Source organism: Hippocampus zosterae, chromosome 11, assembly GCF_025434085.1.
Source record: "Hippocampus zosterae strain Florida chromosome 11, ASM2543408v3, whole genome shotgun sequence".
In the NCBI taxonomy this organism is placed as follows: Eukaryota; Metazoa; Chordata; class Actinopteri; order Syngnathiformes; family Syngnathidae; genus Hippocampus; species Hippocampus zosterae.
Genome location: NC_067461.1, coordinates 14,242,131 through 14,261,138, shown reverse-complemented (window position 1 = coordinate 14,261,138; position 19,008 = coordinate 14,242,131). Strand labels below are relative to the sequence as shown.

At 43.8% G+C, this 19,008-nt stretch overlaps 1 protein-coding gene across 5 annotated transcripts in view; it reads left to right on the top strand.

Moving 5' to 3' along the window:
- LOC127610358 (signal-induced proliferation-associated 1-like protein 2) overlaps window positions 1-12,118 on the top strand; it is an 87,449-nt gene extending 75,331 nt beyond the window's left edge. For 4 of the 5 annotated variants that reach the window (XM_052080402.1, XM_052080405.1, XM_052080403.1 and 1 more), the window contains 6 exons: window positions 892-1,030; window positions 4,358-4,577; window positions 5,818-5,949; window positions 7,921-8,038; window positions 8,683-8,758; window positions 10,185-12,118. In XM_052080402.1, coding sequence (XP_051936362.1) covers window positions 892-1,030; window positions 4,358-4,577; window positions 5,818-5,949; window positions 7,921-8,038; window positions 8,683-8,758; window positions 10,185-10,331 — 832 coding nt within the window. In that variant the 3' untranslated portion in view covers window positions 10,332-12,118. The remainder of the gene's footprint in view (window positions 1-891; window positions 1,031-4,357; window positions 4,578-5,817; window positions 5,950-7,920; window positions 8,039-8,682; window positions 8,759-10,184) is intronic. The other variant, XM_052080404.1, reaches the window with a different exon arrangement.
- The last annotated feature ends 6,890 nt before the right edge of the window (window positions 12,119-19,008 follow it).

Below are 19,008 nucleotides of genomic sequence, written 5' to 3'. Positions count from 1 at the left end.
AGGTTAACATACTTTAAACATTACACTCTATTGTTATTATTTTACACGATTGCCAGCGGTAGCAGATGTATTACTTGAAGCTATAATGAATACATTTATAGTTATTACTCATATCACAAGACTTGTGCCCAAAACAATGAGCAACACATCTGTCATAGTGACTGATCAATGTCCACAGTAAAGAACCAGGACAAAACACAAAAGATGGTTCTACTACAAAGTATAGCCCAAATAATTGCATAATCTTTAAGCGGGAGCTGTGGCGTGTGAATGGTCTCCCTCTGTGCAACTCTTAACACGCGTGCACGTGTCAATGTGCAAGCGTTGCAGCCAGGCTTGTGTGTTGCAATTTCCCACTGCAGCCATCTTACACTCTGCCAAGAGCAGTGCTGACACTGTATCATCCTCACTGGCTGCTCACTTGAGATGACTTCACCGGATAGGTCGCTCAAATCTGAGTGTTTGCTCTCAAAAACATTTGAATGTCCTCAACCGTCCACAAACCACAACATGCCACCTCTTCTAGGTCCCGCAGCTCTTACATCTTCCTCTAGTGGTGTCTGAAAACTCCTCCAGAGTCTAATATTTTTGCACTTCTTTCTGGATGTCATTCATCTGCAAACCCCGGTTTTCTCCCCTCCCCTTGCCTCCCTCCTCCTCACGGTGCTTGTCTGTGTTCTTCACATTTTCCGGTTCTGCTCCTTCACACACTGTTGAAGCCTGATGTTGGCATGCTCAATCAAATCCACCCGACTTGCCTTGTGTGATACTGACATAGTTTCTTCAATATCTGACCCCAGGCTGCCTTGTCCAAAGCCTTCCCTGCAGGACGTGGCTTGAATGACCCTGCTGATGAGCTCTGCTGTTGTGTGCCCTCTGTTTTGACTTTAGGCAACTGTATGCACAAGAGGCCGCCTGCCGCCTCCAGGCCGCCGAGCGGGATGAAAAATCATTACAGAGACTTTCAAAGCAGGAATACGTGAAAATGATGCTACCCGACAGTCCACCAGGAGGAGGCAGGGGTCAAAAGGTAAGGCCACCAACTAGTCTTACTATATCTTGCGTGGCGTGAGTGCAAATGGAACCTGTTAAACAGGAGAAAACACAGCATTGTAAGGATCAAGCTCAGATATGAGCAAACGCCCCGTAGGCTATTTTCCTGGATTCAGAGCTTGAACCAGTGCAGATAACCTCTAACCACAGAGACAGAAAAAGCCGAGCAAACATCTGCGGCTACAGCTCCTCTCCCCTACCACAGCCTTTATCTCGGTTGCTATTGACAGGTAAATTCAATTTATAACAGAGCCTGAGTCTGCTCTATTGGGATGACATGGATTAAAGGCGCAGAATGGAATGATGTTTGCTGTTGCTGGGTCTTACGGACTCGATTAATTGCATCAACCAACCCCCCTCCCCCTGCACCCTTCCTGCTGTCCTCCATCTATTATCTTCCTGGAAGGGACCCTAGAGATGCACAAATGAGTTATTTTGGGATGGCACTCAATTCTTGTACAAAATCCACATGAGAGGAGGAAGACACGCACCCTTGTCCTTGCACAGAGCATCTTGGCGCACTGATTAGTTGTTCATATTTTCGCGCATTAGCCTTTCACTGTCAAACAGCACTTGTCTGTTGTAAAATGAACACAGATGTGTCCGGGTTGCTTTTTGTCCTTTCCCTTCATTTTCGTTCAATGTCTAAGAAGCGCTCAACAACAAACCCAAAGAAGCAGTCGAAGTTTAGATTGCAAGCCTTTATTTGCACACATTCACTGCCTGAAAACGTGCACATGTGGAAAAGCAATCTGGGAGGGAGATGCATGCAAGAGGGCGCTGGGCCAGATGTCCAAACTACTGTATATAAACCATGTAAGGAATACATACGGCTCTTTTGTTGGGCGTGAATGTTTTCAATCATCAGCACATTACAGTAATGACAATGTTGGAAAAAACATCAGATTGTTTCTAATTTCATACAATGTGACGTGATTGGGCCCCTATGTAATCAAGGAGAGTAATACAGGAAAGGTTAACGCATGTGTCACTTCCAGCAGCCACCCGATGCCATTCTTTGTATGGGTGAGCAGGTGCTGAAAGATTTTCTTTGGCAGCCACGGTGTCCGCCGGGATGTCCCTTCCACAGACAGGCTGGCGATTGTGCAGCTGACGTAAAGGAAAGGCCGTTTGCAGCTTATTCTACCGCTCGGCTTCTCTCGTGGGAAAGAAACTGGCAACTGAATAGGTGGTTCTCCAACACATCCTCCCATGTGGCACGTCAAAGGACTCCATATGCCGCTTGTTGGCTTTGTCCATTGAGGAAAAAGTCAGATAAATGAAGGTGGATGTGTTAGTGTTGCCGATAAGAGGACGGGCTAAAGAATTCATCATAGCCTAAAACAGCCTTGTAATTTTTGGCAGTGATGCTAAGCATTGGAACTTGGAAACAGCTTAAACTATTATCCATCCATCCACCCATTATCTGAACCACTTTATCCTCCGAGGGTCGCGGGCATGCTGGAGCCTATCCCAGCCAACTTCGGGCAGTTGGCGGGATACAGCCTGATCTGGTTGCCAGCCAATTGCAAGGCACACATACTGTAGACAAACAACCGTTCATGCTCACAGCCACACCTAAGGACAATTTTGACTCATCAAGTAACCTAGCGTGCACGTTTTGGAATGTGGGAGGAAGTCGGAGTACCTGGAGAAAACCCACGCAGGCCGAGGGAGAACATGCAAACTCCGCACAGAAAGCCCAGAACCCAGAATCAATCCCATGAACTCTGCAGCTGTGAGACGGACGTGCAAACCAGTCGACACTTTGAAGTGTCAAGTTGAAGATGTTTTCTATTCAATGTCAACAGCAGCTTCAGGAATCACCTCTTCTGATCAAAGCTCTAAAGGCAGTAAAATCTGGCCTCTGTAAATCATTACAGAGGAAGTAAATTCAAAAATATTGTTTACAATAATATTAGTCAGTAAAATCCACCTGTTTTTACATACATTGGTCTCTTGCTGTTGACTGAAAATGACATCAGAGTGGAAAAATGACCTCCCTCTGAGATGGAAAACAAAGGTGCCTTTTTTGCCTAATTCATATTCCACAAACATAGTATTAATCACAATACAGAGTTTATACTAGTGGGGTTGCATTGTACATATTATTATAAAAAACCTTTTGGAGTTGACTTCCCCTTTAAGCTCTATCGCCAATGGTTTCATTGACCTTTAGTCTATTTGTGTGTGCTGTAATCAAGGCTATTTTTGCTTCACAGCAGGGAAAATTCTGAATGCTAGTCAACATTTTGATGAGTAAGAACTTCACAGGGTTTTACAGCTTCCAATAAGGCAGAGTTTGTAAGCGCCTTTGAATTCCAGTCTCTTCACTTTAAAGATGTACAAGCAGTTTGTTAGCTTCGCACTGCGGTGTTCTTTGACAGCGCTGTCTTTGAAATGGAGATGGCTGGGTGTTGGCTTGCGTCGATGCCAGTCAGTGATGGTTACAGAAGGGAGGCTGTAGGCCGACATTTACTCATCTGGCTGACAGCCCTGCATATCATTTGTGGCTACTTTTGATGCCTCTCCAATAATATTTATGTAAGCTAAACGGAGCAATGACGGATCGGGTTGCGCTGTGTGGTTTTGCGTGTAGAGATCCCTGTCAAAATTCTGGCCATGGCCTTGAAACTCTGTATGTATCCATTGTGGAATATTGCTTCCCAAACAGACATCCCCTCAGGAGGAAAATGCTTTTCCCACTCTCCTTCCGTGGTTGTTCTTTAACCTTGCATGGTGATCACTGCATCGGCCTGTGAGAGTCCTTTCTCAATGTATTGTGGCAAGCACACACACAAAGCAGTTTGCACGGTATATGCCTTCGAGAGCAAGTGTGCAGTCGGCTCAGCAAAAAGGTGATTTCGCAGACTGCACTATTGGCAGTACCTTAATAAAAGCCGATGCTAGAAGCATCTCTTGCATTATGTTATTTTGTTGTAGTATATTTTAGATTTCAGCAGAACAGAAGCTCTGATTTGTTTGAATTCACGATTCTTTTTATTTTTTTTTAATCTGAACTAAAATATAGTGAATTTACTCAAACGGTCATAAAATGCTTAATAACTGTAGAGAAACAAAACTGCTTAACTTTTAAACTGCAAGTGATTTTGAGGCATACATTACATTCTTCATAAACGATGAATGTTGACTTTGGTTGTAATCTACCAAGCTGCTCATTGATTACTGTTGTTGTTCTCGCTGTTATCTCCTTCACCACCCACTGTTGTTTAAAGCGCCAAGTGCTTTCCGATTCTCGGACACTCCCTTTTGATAAGTTGTTCTTTTTCTTTGCTCCACCCAGCTATCTGTGACAGGAAGTCTGTCGCCGCGTCATTCCCTGTACCGGACGTTATCGGATGAGAGTGTATGTAGCAACCGCAAGGGCTCATCGTACGCTAGCTCCCACAGCTCAATGCTGGACCAAGCCATGCCGAACGACATCCTCTTCAGCACCACACCACCTTACCACTGCACCCTGCCTCCTCGCATGATCCACAACCAGCCGCAGTCCAACCTGAGGAGTAAGTACAAGCTTGGTAGAGAAGACACTGATTAAAACGACCAAATATTTACTACAATTGCATGGTTTTGAGCAAGCGAGTCATCTTATTGAAGTGCCTCTTCTCAATAGCGAGACTTGGCTCCAGATGAGAGTCAGCATATAGATACTTGTTTGAAGAGCCACTTGTATCAAAACAATTCCACTGGCCCCACCAGCAAAACACTTGAACAAAACTCCTTGGCATCACCAGCTAATTGGAAGTGTGTGTTAGGTGGCGTGATGCCTACAAGAGGCTCGCTGCACCGTCTGCATCGAGCTGACAGCTGTCACTGCTGGCTAGTTTTGAATGTATATTAGTTTTTAAAAAGTATCATGTGTCTTGCTTGCACCATTGCGGGTCTTCAAGCTCAGCTCCGACGTGAACATGTCCATGTTTCCATGCTCGTGTGTGTTAGACGTGATGCTTCATTCACTCATCAGTCACTGTCTGCTTCCCCTCTCTGTCCCTCATGTCTCATTTCCACATTATTCCTCAGTTGTCTCTGGCTGCCGCTGCTGTTCAGAAAACAGCTTTTTAGTTTAGGAGGGGGGCGGGGGGGTGCTTGGCTCCTTAGCCTTGTGGAGCTGTCAAACTGATGGATTCCTGATTGTTTTGAAGGGTGGTGAAGACGAGCAGTTTCGCTTTTTCCATTCTGAAATAGCCCAATTTAGTAAACAGCGAATCCCTCACACTGCTGGCTAAATAGAACGGAAGCATCGGCTCAAGATCTCTCTCGGTCTCTCTGCGCTTCCCATCTTATACTTCTTGAAATGGCTCTTTGGAATGGTGGCCTGCTGATTGCATTGGATTTTTTTTCTTTTCTTTTTTTTTTACGCCAAGGCAAAATAGGACTTTCACTTTGACAGGTTATCTATTTCCTCTCTTAGTGTTTTCCAATTGTTATGCAGAGAAATTGGTTTCATGTCACGCCACCCAGCTGTGCACACTCTGTGTCTTTCAAGTTACTTTGCAGTTCAAGACACTTAAATGTCAGATTCTAAAGAGCTGTTGAGCTAAGCTTATATGAAAGGCAGCTGTTGTTAATATACATCCTCAAGAAATGAGATTCCAAATCCCACCCCCACCTCGATGCCCACTCCTTCCCTAACCCTTCCCATATGCCGTGCTGCAAATTGATGGGCAACTCCAGATCAGTTTCTGAGCCTGAAACTCAGCACCAGGCCCAGACACTGATCCAGGCACCCGCCTGTCTCTGCAGATGAGTTTTGGTTTTCTGACGGCTTCTTGGCAGACAGGTCCAAGTTCAGCGACCCGGGCCTCATGCCCCTCCCAGACACTGCCACAGGCCTGGACTGGTCTCACCTGGTTGACGCAGCAAAAGCCTTTGAAGGTAACCTGCCTTCCTGCAGCTGCTAGCTCCCCCTAGACACCACCTCACCTTCCCTCTTTGCTGCTTAGCTTATGTGTTTGTCTGTCTGCAATCTGCAAGAACTTTCTCTCTTGCATGTGTAGGTTTAGAAGAGTGTTAGGCAACCTTTGGGAATTGTTTGAATTGTATCCTCTCCTCTGAGCCTCATTCTAATTCCTGTCAAGCAATTTTGCTTGGAACTTGAGCCTATTTTGACACTGCAAGCCCAACTACTCACTACTCAGTAAGCAATCAGCCTCCAGGTGGATTTTGGCCTTTTTTCTGCAGCATGATAGATTCATGGAAATTGGTTGTGTGGTTAAGACCAAAAATAGTGCGATGGTGCTCGACTCCTCTCTGCTAGCTTATATTATGCATAAAGCAGAGCAGCATTTGCAAACCTGTTCTGATCTTGAACAACAAAAATACTAATATGATTATAAAATGATCCTGTTCCTGTCCTGTCCTCGGTGGTTGCAATGTGTACTGTATTAAAATTTGTCAACTCGAATAAAGAAGAATATGACCCATATCCCTCATGAAAATTATATACCCCCCCCCCCCATATTATAATAAATTGTTGTCTTCTCATAATGGTCAGAGCGACTGGTCCCTGTCATATCAAAGAGCATTTTAATGGCATTTAAGAAGTGATGACACGTGTCATCATTTCCTCATGGTCAGCATCATGTTCTTTTTTTTTTCTCACCATTTTACGAGCCCGCTTGTAGAGTATTCCCCATTTGTCACAGAAATGCCAGCATGCCTGAACTCCCTCTAACCCCGAATTAGTCCCCGAAGCGGGCAATGTAGCATGTGACCACTCGTTTGTCATTATTAATAAGAACTCCTGATTCAGATTCCTTACTGATACATTTTCTGCTGCATTGCCCTGCAGCAAAACATTTAAGTGGAATAGAAACAGTGAGGATGATGCCGAATGTCACAGGCTGCCCTATCGGATGCGAAAGGCGGCGTGTACAAACAGGCTTGTTGTAGGAGCAGAATGTGGCTCTTGTTGTGCCATGCGTGTTCATGTATGCTTTACTGCTTAGAGCAATGCTCACTTGGACCCCGAGACACTCATGCAGAGCAGATACAAAGGGGGGTTACTACATCATAGCAACAAAAATATTCCGTTTCAATTGCCTCGTTTCAGTAAAACGGCACAAACGATTACGACACACGGGTGTAATATACTGTCTATATTTTTTCCAGTCAAATCCAATAGCTACTGTTTGTTTCGTCTGTTTGTCTGTTGAAGATGGACTCTACATCCCCAAAACCCACAAACTGCTCTTCTGTGTCTTTCGTCTTTCAAACACATATGTCGAAGATGAAGAACATCTTCATTCATATGTAAATGAAAGCTTGGTGTCCCTTTCCTCGCTCGTCTGAGCATCCACCTCCAGACTCAATTAGCTTTTTTGTCTTTGACTGGATTAGTGCTACATTAAAGGATAGGGGGGTTTCTTAATCTCTCCTGTGAATATGTAGATTCCCCTATCTTGTGTCTCACACCACGGGCGCAGGATGGAGATTCTGCTTTCTGAAGAAAAGAGCATTATGCCCCAAAAACTGAGCAGTCCTGAGCATAACATGCTAAATTTGGCTATTCCAGTGGGATTTGAGGAAGCTTAAGAGCCTGATACGGGAAAAGAAACATGCCTGATTCTTTTCAGCCCATTAAGAACCAAACAGCTGCCAGAGGAAAACTCTGAGACGTGGGTTGGACTCAACGCTCTTTTTACCACCTTGTTCCATATTGTCTGCATCCTGATCACTCTGTGGGAGTGCGAGAAAGTTCATGTTCCCCTCTCCCCACCCGCCCACACCCTTTTAAACAAAATCCTTGCTTCATACTTTGCTTGAATGAGTTGTTCTATCTTAACCGGGACATGTGCTTTTTATAGCTGAACTTCTGACCTAATTTGTTTCCTATTATGTCTGTAGACCAGCGTGTGGCATCTTTCTGCACGATGACAGATATGCAGCGGGCCGAAGCACTGGAGCTATCTCGAGAGCTGACCAGACGGGTTGTGGAGGCGGAAGGAGCGGCTCTGGACGCAGAGTACGTACGAACGAATAGTGTATAGTAGTACTTTACTAACTGTGTGTCTAAAATGTATTGCAGTATACTTGTAACTACAGTACAAATACTTAGTCTAATCTGCACAGTTATCGCATTCACTGCCACTGCCTGTTATTGCCGCTTTTGTTCTAATTCATGTCTGCATAGATAGACTGTATGTATAGAATAGTATATTGTTTACAAAATATGTGTTCCTTTGTTGTTGTCACCATCCAACCGGTAGTATTGGTGCTGTTTACTTTATTTTCAACTATTTACATATAGTTTGTTTACGTATGCATGTAGTTTCAACATGCCCTGCTGCTGACTGTTGTGTCTGCTGTTTATACAATTATGTTTGCAGTTCTTAAATCATTCCAGAAACTGCTCCGAAAAATGAAAATCCCATCCCTAAAAATGTGTTGGATTTTATTTTTTTTATTTTATGTAGTTAAAGACCAAACCTAGAGTTTTAGGATAATCAAAAGAATACTTACTAGTACATACTCTTAGTGTTCTCAGTCCACTGCGTGGTTGCTTATGATGTAAACATACTGTATTGTTTTTGTCTGCTGCAGTACAGTAATTTCCCCAAAGGAGACAAATAGACTTTTTGTTCTTCTGTTCTCTCTTTCACTCTGCAGCGTCCCATCGACACTCACGGGCAAAGTGAACCAGCTCGAGGTGATCCTCAGGCAGCTGCAGCATGACCTCCGAAAGGTAGCATCCCCTAAATCGAATGTATAGCTTCAGCGTTTCATCGTTCTGTTTGCTCTCCATCTCCATGCAGTCTAGCTCAGAATAGACACACGAGTGCCCTGTGAGGTTCTGCCCAATGGCAACTTGTCATTCAATAGGCTACTTGCCCCTTTGTACCCTTCCTTCATGTTTCCTCACCTCTAATCACTCCGAAATGGGGAGGAAGTGCACCTTTATCAAGCTAAAAAGGCTGCTTTGCAATGTTAATATCTCCCTTTAATGATGACAACCGTTTGTAATGGCAAGGCTTTCATCCACCTCTTTTTAAGAATTTTTAATTATGCACTTCTTACTTTCCGCGGTTAGCGGGTCTGAGGCGGTTTAAATCTCGCCTCTGGCTTTCCTGTGTGACGTTTGCATGTTGGTGCATGTGGATACTTCGGTTAGGCTTTGGATAATTGAAGACTCAAATGTGTCCGTCGTTGTGAATGAGCATGTGAGTGGTTGTTTGTCTGTGTGCGCCCTCTAATTTGGTAGGTGACCAGTCCAGGGTTTGTCCTGCCTCGTGCCCAGAGTCAGCTGCGACAGTGTCCAGCCCAGCCATGACGACAAAACCTACAGAAAATGGATACAGTGATCCCTCGCTATTTCGCAGCTCGTTTATCGTGGCTTCAGTACATTGCAGATTTTTTTCAAACATATTTATATAAATAAATAAATTAAGTAATCATATACATGTAGTACAGTACTGTATATGTTGTTCTATGTGACTCGCTGTTGTTTTGCTGACTTTCGCAGCTTCTCGCGGACCGTTTGCGCACTTTTTGCGGACTTCAATTTTTTTTTTTATGTTAACTGTCTTTTGTTATTCATAAACTAACATAACTTATACATGTTTAAATCGGTTAGTATACAGCATTAAGTCATGTTAATTACTTTAAAAAATTCTTCTACATGCATGTATACCATTCAATTTGGCCTTATAAATATTATGTACATGTATATATATACATGGAGGGGCGTGGGGGTCGCTACTTCTCGGATTTTCATTTATCGCGGGTGGTTTTGGTCCCCATTAACCGCGATAAACGAGGGATTACTGTAGACTTGCTGTCGACTGAAAATGGCATCACAGTTGCTCGGGGCTCGGGCAACGACCAATCACGGCTCATCTGAGTTTGGTCATGTGACGTTCGCTAGTTGAGCCCTCGAGTCCTTTACCATTTATTACCTTCTCCAAGGAGACTTGTTTCCATCAGCTTTAGTTTGCTTCTATGCAATTTCCGATGTATCATTTATACCATCCACATAGCATTATTCTGATAAGAAAGTCTTCCCATAACGTTTTGTGAAAATTCACACATGGACTTGACACACACATCAAGTCCATGACTAACTGGATAGTGTTTGGTCACTGACCAAAATGTGTATGTGCGTGTGTGTTTAGGAAAAGGAGGACAAGGCGATGCTACAGGAGGAGGTACAGCACCTGAGGCAGGACAACATGCGGCTGCAGGAGGAGAGCCAGACGGCGTCGGCTCAGCTCAGGAAGTTTACCGAGTGGTTCTTTCACAGCATCGATAAGAAGCCCTGAAAATGGAGACGAACGAGGTGGACGCCGCACACTCAACTCGGACTGAAGGCTCACTGCACAACAAGTGCATTGTGTTGTGGAGTCTCTAGAAAGAGTGCAAGTGTGGAGAGACTCGCGTTATGTGAACAGGCCTCCTCGTAAACAGTGCATAGCCGTCTGTATGTGACATAAACAGTTTCTCCATCGCGCCAGCTGAGACTCCTATTGGGAAATTCCCTCATCTCCGGCTGCGGAGAGGAATTCTTCCATGAGATCCTCTTACGGTCATGGAATGTAAAGCTCATTTACTGTCGTCAACTTGTAACCGACCTACGCACTGTATGTCACGTCAGTCTACTGTACCTGCAGCTGTACTCAGCTCCACACTCCGTCACAGCTGGTCCGGGCAGAGGATTTTGTGAAGTGGTACACACTCAAGAGGAATCAACTCCTGGGTGAAAAGTACACCCGGAGGAATAATGAATGTACCTCATCTTGAGACTTTTTGGTTTCCCTAAGTGACTAAAAGAAAGGGGGGTTATCTGCGCCTCTTTCGTCCTTGTTATTTCAACTCAACTCCACTTTTTGTTGCGTCAGTGTTGTGATGACGTGTCACATTTCGGCAGCGGTTTTGATGTTCAAAGGTGCTTTTCCTTACACACGATTGTCGGTAGTCTTCAGTCACTGTCACGCTGTCCTAGCAATAACAAGTTGTAGTTATGAAACTGTGTTAGGAATAAAACTATGGAGAGGTTAGCACAAACATTAAACGGTTGTACTCTAAAGCAGGAGATTGTGCCTAAAACTCTTGGGTGTAAATCAAATTGTTCCTCTCGGCTTTTCTAAACATGTCTCGTCTGTGGCTCACTGATAGAAACGTGTGTGTTTGTGAGTGCGCCCCTGTATGTGTGTGTGTGTGTGTGTGTGAGCGTAGCTGTGTGTGAGACTCGGTGTAGTTTATCACAGCAAAATATGTCCGTATGCAGTGGGATTCAAGAGCATTATAGCAAGCGCCAGTAAACCACAAATACAATGCCAAATGTTTTGATTTCTGTACATATCGGCCACAGAAGTGTCTTGTATTTAACACTGTTATTTAAGTTTATTTAACCTAAAGTTGTTTATTTTATTAAGGGTAATGGATTTTCTCTTGCTGCACTAAGGAGAGATAAAGCTCTGTGTATGTTGTAAAGTGTGTAGCTGGGCAGGGCTAAAAAAAAAATACTAAAACAAAAAAAAACGACTACAGTATATATTTAAATATATAAATGATGACTTTGGAGATTCCAACATTTGGATGCTGCTAGATTACAGTTTGCTGGTTTGTTTGCTTTTAAACATGTTGCTCCGTCTCAGGGGGAGACACTGGATGTTGTTTTTGTGTTCCTTTTTTTTGTTTTGTTTTTTTTTAAATAAATGTAGATGGGAATATTTGGGTTTACGGTTTCTTTTATTCATTTAATTCATTCTAGTTTGGAGAATTAAGGAACCAATTACACTTCGGCGAGGATCGGGTTTGAACAGTCCAGCCACCAGATTCCTAATGACCAATTGTCTGTTTTTCATCTGGCATGGACCAAAATACAATGTGGCTGCTGTCTACGGAACAAAAAGGACCCTAGTGTCCCAAATCAAAATTAATTCATGGCTTTCAATTTAGTCATTTGACTGATGACCAGTCCAGGATGTCCCCTGCCTCTTGTCTAAAGTCAGCTGGATTGCATCCAGCTCTTGATGCCCTTATGGAAAAACAAGGAAAAAACGCTTTCAGTGCTGTTCTTCTTGGAAAGAAAATATGCTGTTCTGATTTTTTTTTTAAATCCGTTATTGAAATATCCTTGCTAATCAATTTCGGAGTTGCAATTTTTTTATGGCTTTCAGAAACTGATGAAAATTGATTTACAGCAAAATTGCGTGGTTGTATTGTTGCCAATCCAGCTGTCAAGCCTTGCTTATGATACCGGATGTGAAGAACTGTAACTGATTAAAACAGGATAAACCAGCTGAAAATGTGTTGCACTAAGACACAAACCGTCATAAAGTAAGTGAGTGAAGCATTTGCTTACACGGAAAACTAGTTGGAATGAGTCACGTGTTCATTTTAGGTAGTACAAAATAGATGAACACGATGTGTTTATGAGATGTGAGTGGCTTTAAATAATTGGCAGCTGTTGCGTTCGCTGCAGGGACAGCAAGAACCTGCTGAATAATTAATCACAAGCCCCTCTGAGTGTGCACAGAAAAACAATATAATTTGCCTGCCACTTCCTTTCAGGAGCTTCCAGCCGGGGCTGTCGGAGTGTGTGAACTGGTGTGTGATGTCCTCGGACAGCTGGAGCATTATGCCAAAAGTAAGAGTGCGGCATCTTGTCCTGTCTTATAAGGGCGCTTTTGGTCTTTCTATTACGCGCATGTATGATGGTGCAGGAAAACAGGCTCATCATACATTTAGCGCACTGCAAATGAGATCATGACATGAGGAAGAGGCTTCCAAAATGAAGTGCCATGGAAGAAACCTGCAGAGGTCATGTTACAGGCCGCCTGCGTTGGCTCCCTTGGGAACCTCGTGATCGCTATCTGACCTCAGTCCAGCCAAAATGGCAGTACGGCCGTGTGCGTGCATGTGGAGGCGCTCTGGTTTTGAGCTGTGAGATTAAGTAGATAATCTCCATGCGTGTGCACGCTGCCAGGACAGCAGATGGGGGGGCCAGGCTGGACCAAGGTGCAAGTGTTGCCAGTGTTGGTTCAGATGGGGGAGATTTGTAGGCGGGCGCTATGATCGGGAGATCAAGCGGCAGCCAAAGACAGGTGCCAAAGGGAGAGGGATTCGAGGAAAGACGGATTCCAATTCGTACTCGGAGACAGGCATGCTGACAAGCAGAAAAGTTCAATCCAATTGGCTAAAAACCTCATCTAATTAGATAGTGAGATCATACAGTCAAGGAAATATCGATTGTAATATTTGATCGTGTCAGCAGTTTATTGAACAAACCTAAGCATTTCTCGGCACACAGACACACACACACACATGCACCCACACACACACTTAAAAGCTCTCCCCGAATAAGCAGCTTTTGAGAGTGACACTGTTGTCCCTCAGCAGATGCTCGCCTGCTGTGAGTGTCACCATTGTTGGGATCATGTTACCCAGAATAGGACTCAAAGTGCCCAAAGCACAGCTGGCATGGTGTAGAAGGTGAGGGGAGGGGCGTTAGGAGGGGGTTATGTGTCTTTTGACCTGGTGAAGGTCACCCTATGCTAATTGTTGGCATTGTATCATATACCTATCTGTATCAGTGTACAACCTTAGTCCAAGCAAAACAACAACAAGGTACATACAGTTCATCCATCCATCGAATCCGAAAGTTCATCCCGGGTTTCCAAATTTTGCAAAAACACACTTTAAATAATCAACCCATGTGAGAAGATACTGTCCAATAGAATTTTTGGGGCCTAATTCCAAAAGTTATCAAAGCCACAGTAAAACATTGTGGAAAGAGCCTCATGCTTTTAAGCAATTTTCCTTTATTCAGATCAAACTGGGGCACTAGTCGAAGTGGAAAGACCAGTTCCAAACACCACGCACTATTGGCACAAAACCTTGCTAACAAGAATTACAAAAAAAAAAAAAAGTCAGGAAAAGTCTAGAAGACTAGCTTAACTTTATTTGTCACATCCCCAATTACATGATCTCAGTTGCTCATTTCAATTTCTCCTCTCACAAAGATGCCTCTTTTTAATTGAGTTCTGCAAGTTGTCGATCACATGAATGTTGGAAAATGTCTGGCAGTCATTTGTCTTGGTCTCGTTTTTTTTAGATCACAAAATCCTACCTTTTGAACAGGGTCGTATTGACTTTTTATATCCGCTCTACTTCCCTCGGCAGTGAGAACTGTATCCACCGAGGAAAGCGGGGAGCCTCCGGTAATCCTCTTGGCCGTAAAGTCCTGTTGGAGGGCTTTCTTGTCTGCCGATGTGCAGCTGCATAACCACACGCAGATGCGGTACGTTAGCATCCTCTCGGTGGAGCATCGGTAAGGAAAGAACACAAGCAGTTTCTGTGTGAGGTTGTTGTTTCTGTGAATCCTTCGGAAATAGTCTCGGCTGTGACTTTGTGATGATCGCTCTGGTGTGAATGTACCAGGTCAGGTCATCCTCTTTGTGCATACTCAGGAACCAGATGTTAGAAACACTCCTCAATGAGTTACCATGTCTGATTTTGTCCTTCTAGAGAATATTCTTGTAATATTTGATAAAAGTGAAGAAAATTTGCAATTTGGTTCCAAAATGAAAAGATTTAACAAGCAGCATAAGTAGTCACTCTAACTTTGCTTTCATGGGCTACATAAAGTGATGCACCGATGTGTGTTTGTGTGTGTGAGTCCCGCTCACCAGAGCAGCGAGCAAATTGACTGACGGGAGAGGGAAAGAAGCAGCACGACCGAATATTGATGAAGTATTTAATCAAACATGCATGGGAATGGCAATTTATCCAGTCCGGAGACTCAACTACCATGGCCATTTTATTTATCAAACAATAATCCGATGCAGTAAGTATCACAATAGGTGTAGCTCCTCGGCTTTATGTTTGACACCTACCATTTTAGAGTATCGAATAAATCCCTCGTGCCATGTTTTGGAGGAGGGGAAGTATGCAAACACACAGCAGCATGACCAGAGTTGAGATTTGAACGCCAAAGTTCAGAGCCTGATGTAGTCGTGTGAACCACTCAAAACCATCGGGATCCAGACTTAAAGCTTCCTGCGGGTCGAGTCTTACTTCGAACAAACGAACATACGAACTCTGGCTAAAACATAACCCTCTTGTCTGTGGCAGGGACAGAACTCTTAAGTGTTGTGTGCCTGGGAGGCTCAACAGCAGGATTAAGGCTCTCTCAGCAGGACTGCTTATCTGTCATCTCTCCACATTGAAACTCCCTCCAGTCCTCTTGGGAGCAACCAGGCCTCCTCCCTGCACTCACAGACAGACAGAACAGAGAATGGGGAGGAAGAGGAAGAAGCTCATCCAAAACAGCATGCAATCATCTCTCCATCCACCTCTCAGGTCCCAACAGGCCGTCACTTCGACACGTCAATCAAGTCCCAGGTCAAGCGGGCTCCTTATGAGGCCAATGAAGTGCAGCAGCCTATAAGCGATGGCCACCCTGCCGGCCCGCCCGGCCTCCACCACATCAGAAGGATTGAGAGAAGAGGGAAAACCTTTCCAAAGGTCACCCTTGTCTCTTGCGGTCAAAGTGTAAATGAGTTGAAGAAACAGGAACGAATAGCTACAACAGGATGGAATTATCTCGGTATGCATGGATGTCCTTGTCTCTTGTCCTTTTCAGCCTTCGAGCGGCGAGCAATGGAATCGATTCTCAATTGGCCTCCTCCTCTTTCGAGCGGGTGGGCTCCGCTGAGGAGGTCTTCTTATTCTCCACTTTTTTTTTACATATTGATTTATGCAAAGTTGCACTAGTCTGGGCCCTGGCCCGCATGGTGATTGGAAGGGTCATGAGAATATCGATGTCCAAGGGTGCATGCGAGGTCTGATAGTAGGGGCGTATCACAGTGAATAACAAACAAGCCCCACTAACCCATCGTCAGCTGTAAAAGCTTAAACTGGAGCTTCAATCGATCCAACGCATGGGAGCAGAAGGTCAGATGCAAATTGTGATCAAGTGTTAGTGGAATGAAAAATCCCATTAGTCATTTTTCCGTGTGCTTTCCCATCAAAGTGTAAAATAGGAAGCAAGCTTTGTCCACATGAACAGATCGGTTATTACCTCATTGATTTTTCACCCATATAAGAATTCTACACAAAGTGCTTCGGAGTTCCATCAAACCCGCCACTGCACGCCACTGCTGAAGTGTCATTGTCCCATTTGGACTGTTGATTTAGCACCGTGGAGGAGTACTTCGCAAATCTGCCTCATAGTTCTGAGGTTCGGGGTTGGATTCTCAGGTCTGGCCATGCTTTTGGGGCATTTGCATGCTTGCCCAGCACTCGAGGTGTTTTACCACACCCTTCTCCCACAATGCGAAAACATTGATGTTAGGTTCATTTAGGTCTGTGACTTGTCTATTGGTGAGAATGTATGGATTTGAGTGTGAATGGTTGTTTGCCTTGCTTGTCTGGCAACCAGGGCAGCATGGAAGTGATTGTGAAAGAAAATTGACGGATGGACGTAATCCCATTTCAGATTTCTTACATTTGTCATTCAGAGTTGTGTATTCTCCTGTGTGTACGCCTTCCCTGTGTCTCGTTTTTCCTTGCACTTACTGTCTGTCAACCCACCTCTGGCCCCTGTCTCCACACTATGAACCCCGGCAATTGGTGCGGCTTAAAATCTGAAATAAATGCTAGTACACTGCTCCTTCTTGCTTCGCACTCTCTACCGGTAGGGTGTCTTTACTCCAGTTCCCCCCTACATTTCAAAAATATCCACCCATCGATCCATCTATTCAACTCCTGTATTTTCTGTTCTGCTTACATGTATCTTCACAAGGGTCGCAGCTGGACCCTATCCCAGATGACTGAACGAGAGGTGGGGTACACTCTAGACTGCTTGCCAGCAAATCGCAGTGCACATATAATCAAACACAAACATATTCATGACAACAGACATGTAGAGTCTTCAGTTAACATAAGAGACATGTTTTTGGAATGTGGGATGAAGCTGGAGTACCTGGAGAAAAGCCACCCGATTAGCTACACCATTGCGCAGACCCAATATTATGTCAACACAGTACATACTTGTTTATGTCAATGCATTTGTAACATGCAATAGTCCAGATGTGAAAGGAGTGTGCAGTAATGTGCCAGTAGAGCAAGGATGATGATGTAGCTAATGTTCCATACTTGTCTCTTCAATGACAGTATAGCACAGTGTATGATTTGGACTTGGTAAACTGGAATAAATGGACGGGCAAAAACGACTGTATGAGTGGTTCAGGCCAGATGAGCAGCAGACTTGGCAGATGGGAGCAGCCATGTGTCAGCATTGATAACCTCAAGCTTGTGGCTCAACAACGGCCAACATCTATTTTAACATCTGGCTTTTGAGCTCGTTCGTCTGCTCAGTTCTGTTCACGTCTCTTGAGTCCCGATTGCAGGACTTCATGCAAACCGAGGCTTTTGAAACCAGTTTTTCCAATAGAAATATTAGCATTATCAGCGAAACTGTATTAACCGTAAAGGCAATGGTTAAAAGCCGCCCTCACAGTGCAGAAATTGTGGGTTCGAATTCAGGCTCCGGCCTTCCCATGGGAAGTTTACATGTTTTGCCCTTGTTTGCGGGGATTTTCTCCACATACTAAGGGTGTTGCCCACATTCCAAAAACACGCATGGTAGGTTAATTGAACACACTAAATTATTCATAAGTGTGATTTGAAGCGCAAATGGTTGTCTATGTGTGCCAAGCGATTAGCTGGCAACCAGTTCAGAGTGTACCCTGCCTACTGCCCGAACACAGCTGGGCTAGGCTAGCACGGCCTCAACCCTCATGAGGATAAACAGTTGAGAGAAGTGATGGATGGATGTTTTATGTTTAAAAAAAACATATGATCTTACAGAAGGATATTATCAAGCTTTCTAGTGTTGACCAAAAGTCAGCTGGTGTAGTCTTCACCTCACTCGTAACCCTGACTGGGATAAGAGCTGAAAATTGATCAATTTTGGAGTATGGAGGGATTTCGTTTTTTTACATGCTCAGCGATACTTTGGTATGTATGTATTGCTACGCAACACTATTTCTACAATCATTGGACAGTTTTGAATCTCAATTTTCATTGTAGTAACTTGATCTGCAGCTCTTCCTGTTTGACGCGATCACTGAAAATGCAGATTTACTGCGCTGATTTATTGGACAGACACTTGTGAGTGCTGACTGAAAATGATAAAATATAGCACATTAAATCCATGATAAATATATTTTGCATCAAGAGACCTGCTCGACTTATGCACCCATTTTCTCAAACTCGGATCCTCAGTTGGGTCGTGAGTGAGCTGGAGGCTGTCAGCGCTGACTTTGGGCTGCTGGTGGGTTACACTCTGGACTGGTCACCTGCCATTTGCTGTGAAATGATTGATTTGAAAATAATGACCATATTCAACAATCATGTTTATTTCTTTTATATTTATTAAGCCAAACATAAAAATATAGACAAGGATGAAAGGGACCTTTTTGGAACCAGGGGGGAAGAAGTGGGCTAATTTTATTGTCTGTAAAAACAAATAGTAATCATTTTGAAATTGTTGCCTCTATGTAATCTACAGTTAAATAGTGAAAATTCATATTTCATGGGCATTCACAACTTTTAATGTTCGGCTGTAAAATGTTTCCCCTGAATCGTTCATTAACCGCTTCAATTAATACAAATTAACGTTCACCTTTTCCCGGTTGAGTGAGTGACAGCTCAATTTACGAGTTGGAAATAAAAAATGAATATTACACTCAAGTGAGATGAAGGAACACTTAGACTAAATACTCACCTGATTTTGCCCTTGAAATAACATCTAGAATGCTTCAGTGTGATATTTTTCATCCAAAGCAAAGTGGATCATTAAATTGAATGAATTGGTTGTGTGTGTGGATGCAGCAAGCAGACACGGAGCTACAATTTTTTTTAGCTCATGTTACACATGCACGTAGTAATTAAACCCATGAAGGTCTTGAAGGACTCTTGACCCCAGCA